General features: G+C 63.2%; 1 protein-coding gene across 1 annotated transcript; it reads left to right on the forward strand.

The window, feature by feature from the left end:
• Positions 1-178: 178 nt before the first annotated feature.
• Positions 179-1,048, forward strand: C1QTNF5 (C1q and tumor necrosis factor related protein 5; the record flags this gene model as incomplete). The annotated part of the gene is made up of 2 exons (XM_010289648.1): positions 179-392; positions 951-1,048. Coding segments are annotated over exons 1-2 (312 nt in total), but the record flags the coding sequence as incomplete, so codon positions are not given.
• Positions 1,049-1,051: the final 3 nt, after the last annotated feature.

Below are 1,051 nucleotides of genomic sequence, written 5' to 3' on the forward strand. Positions count from 1 at the left end.
AGCAGCCAGGCCTTGCTGTGGGAGCAGCCAAAAAGGCAAGGGGGAAAGGAGGGAGGAACGGTCCCCCGCAGCCACTCCCTGCCAGGCACTGCAAGCCTGTTTCCCAGCCCTCTTCACTGAGGTCCCCGGAGCCATTTACCCCTCTCTGCCCCCTTCCAGCCCCTCCACGACAGACGAGATGAAGCAGCTCTTCCTCCTCTTCCTCCTTGGGCTCATCGCCAGCTCCTTGCAGATCGAAGACAACAAGATCCCTGGGCTGTGCTCAGGGCAGCCAGGCATCCCAGGGACCCCAGGCCTGCATGGGGGCCAGGGTCTGCCGGGCAGAGACGGACGAGACGGCCGGGACGGGGCAATGGGGATGCCAGGGGAGAAGGGCGAGATGGGTCCTCCTGGTAAGAAAGGAGACATCCTAGCTGCGGAGAGGGACCTGCTCTGCCCTGCCTGTGGGGAAGGCCCTCATGCCAGGGGGTGAGCCCTGCATGCTGGCACAGCCCAACATTGCCAAACTGAGAGCAAATCCTGCAAACTGCCCCTTTATGCCACCACCACCCCTCCAGTCTTGCCTGTGGTGACCCTGTGCTCTCTGTCACTGACAAAGCTGCATTTCTCCCCATCCCCACTGCCATCCCTCTCTTCCACCCCCCGCTTTAGGAGGGACCACCAAGCCGAATCATGAGCTGCATCATGCCCACCCTGGTGCCTGAGCTGGGGTTTCTCCAACTCTCTGTTGCTGCTGCACGGGGTTATCACATGCACCTAGCCCTCTTGGCTTGTCCTGCTTCCCCAGGCAGAGCACTGGCCATGGTGGGTATTCCCTGCATCCCACCTGCATCCCGTGGGAGGCTTGTAACCCCAGTGGGATTGGGGCTGGGCAGGGGGTTTGGATGGCAGGGTGCCATGCTGGTGACAGTGGCTTAGAGGTGACCTTGTCCCCCTCCTGCTTGCCTCAGGAGTGCCTGGTCCCCGTGGGGAGGTGGGCAGCCCCGGCGTGGATGGCATGCACGGTGAGAAAGGGGCACAGGGAGAGTGCGCGGTGGCCCCCCGCTCAGCC

The sequence above is a fragment of the Phaethon lepturus genome, unplaced genomic scaffold, assembly GCF_000687285.1.
Source record: "Phaethon lepturus isolate BGI_N335 unplaced genomic scaffold, ASM68728v1 scaffold33246, whole genome shotgun sequence".
NCBI classification, from domain to species: Eukaryota; Metazoa; Chordata; class Aves; order Phaethontiformes; family Phaethontidae; genus Phaethon; species Phaethon lepturus.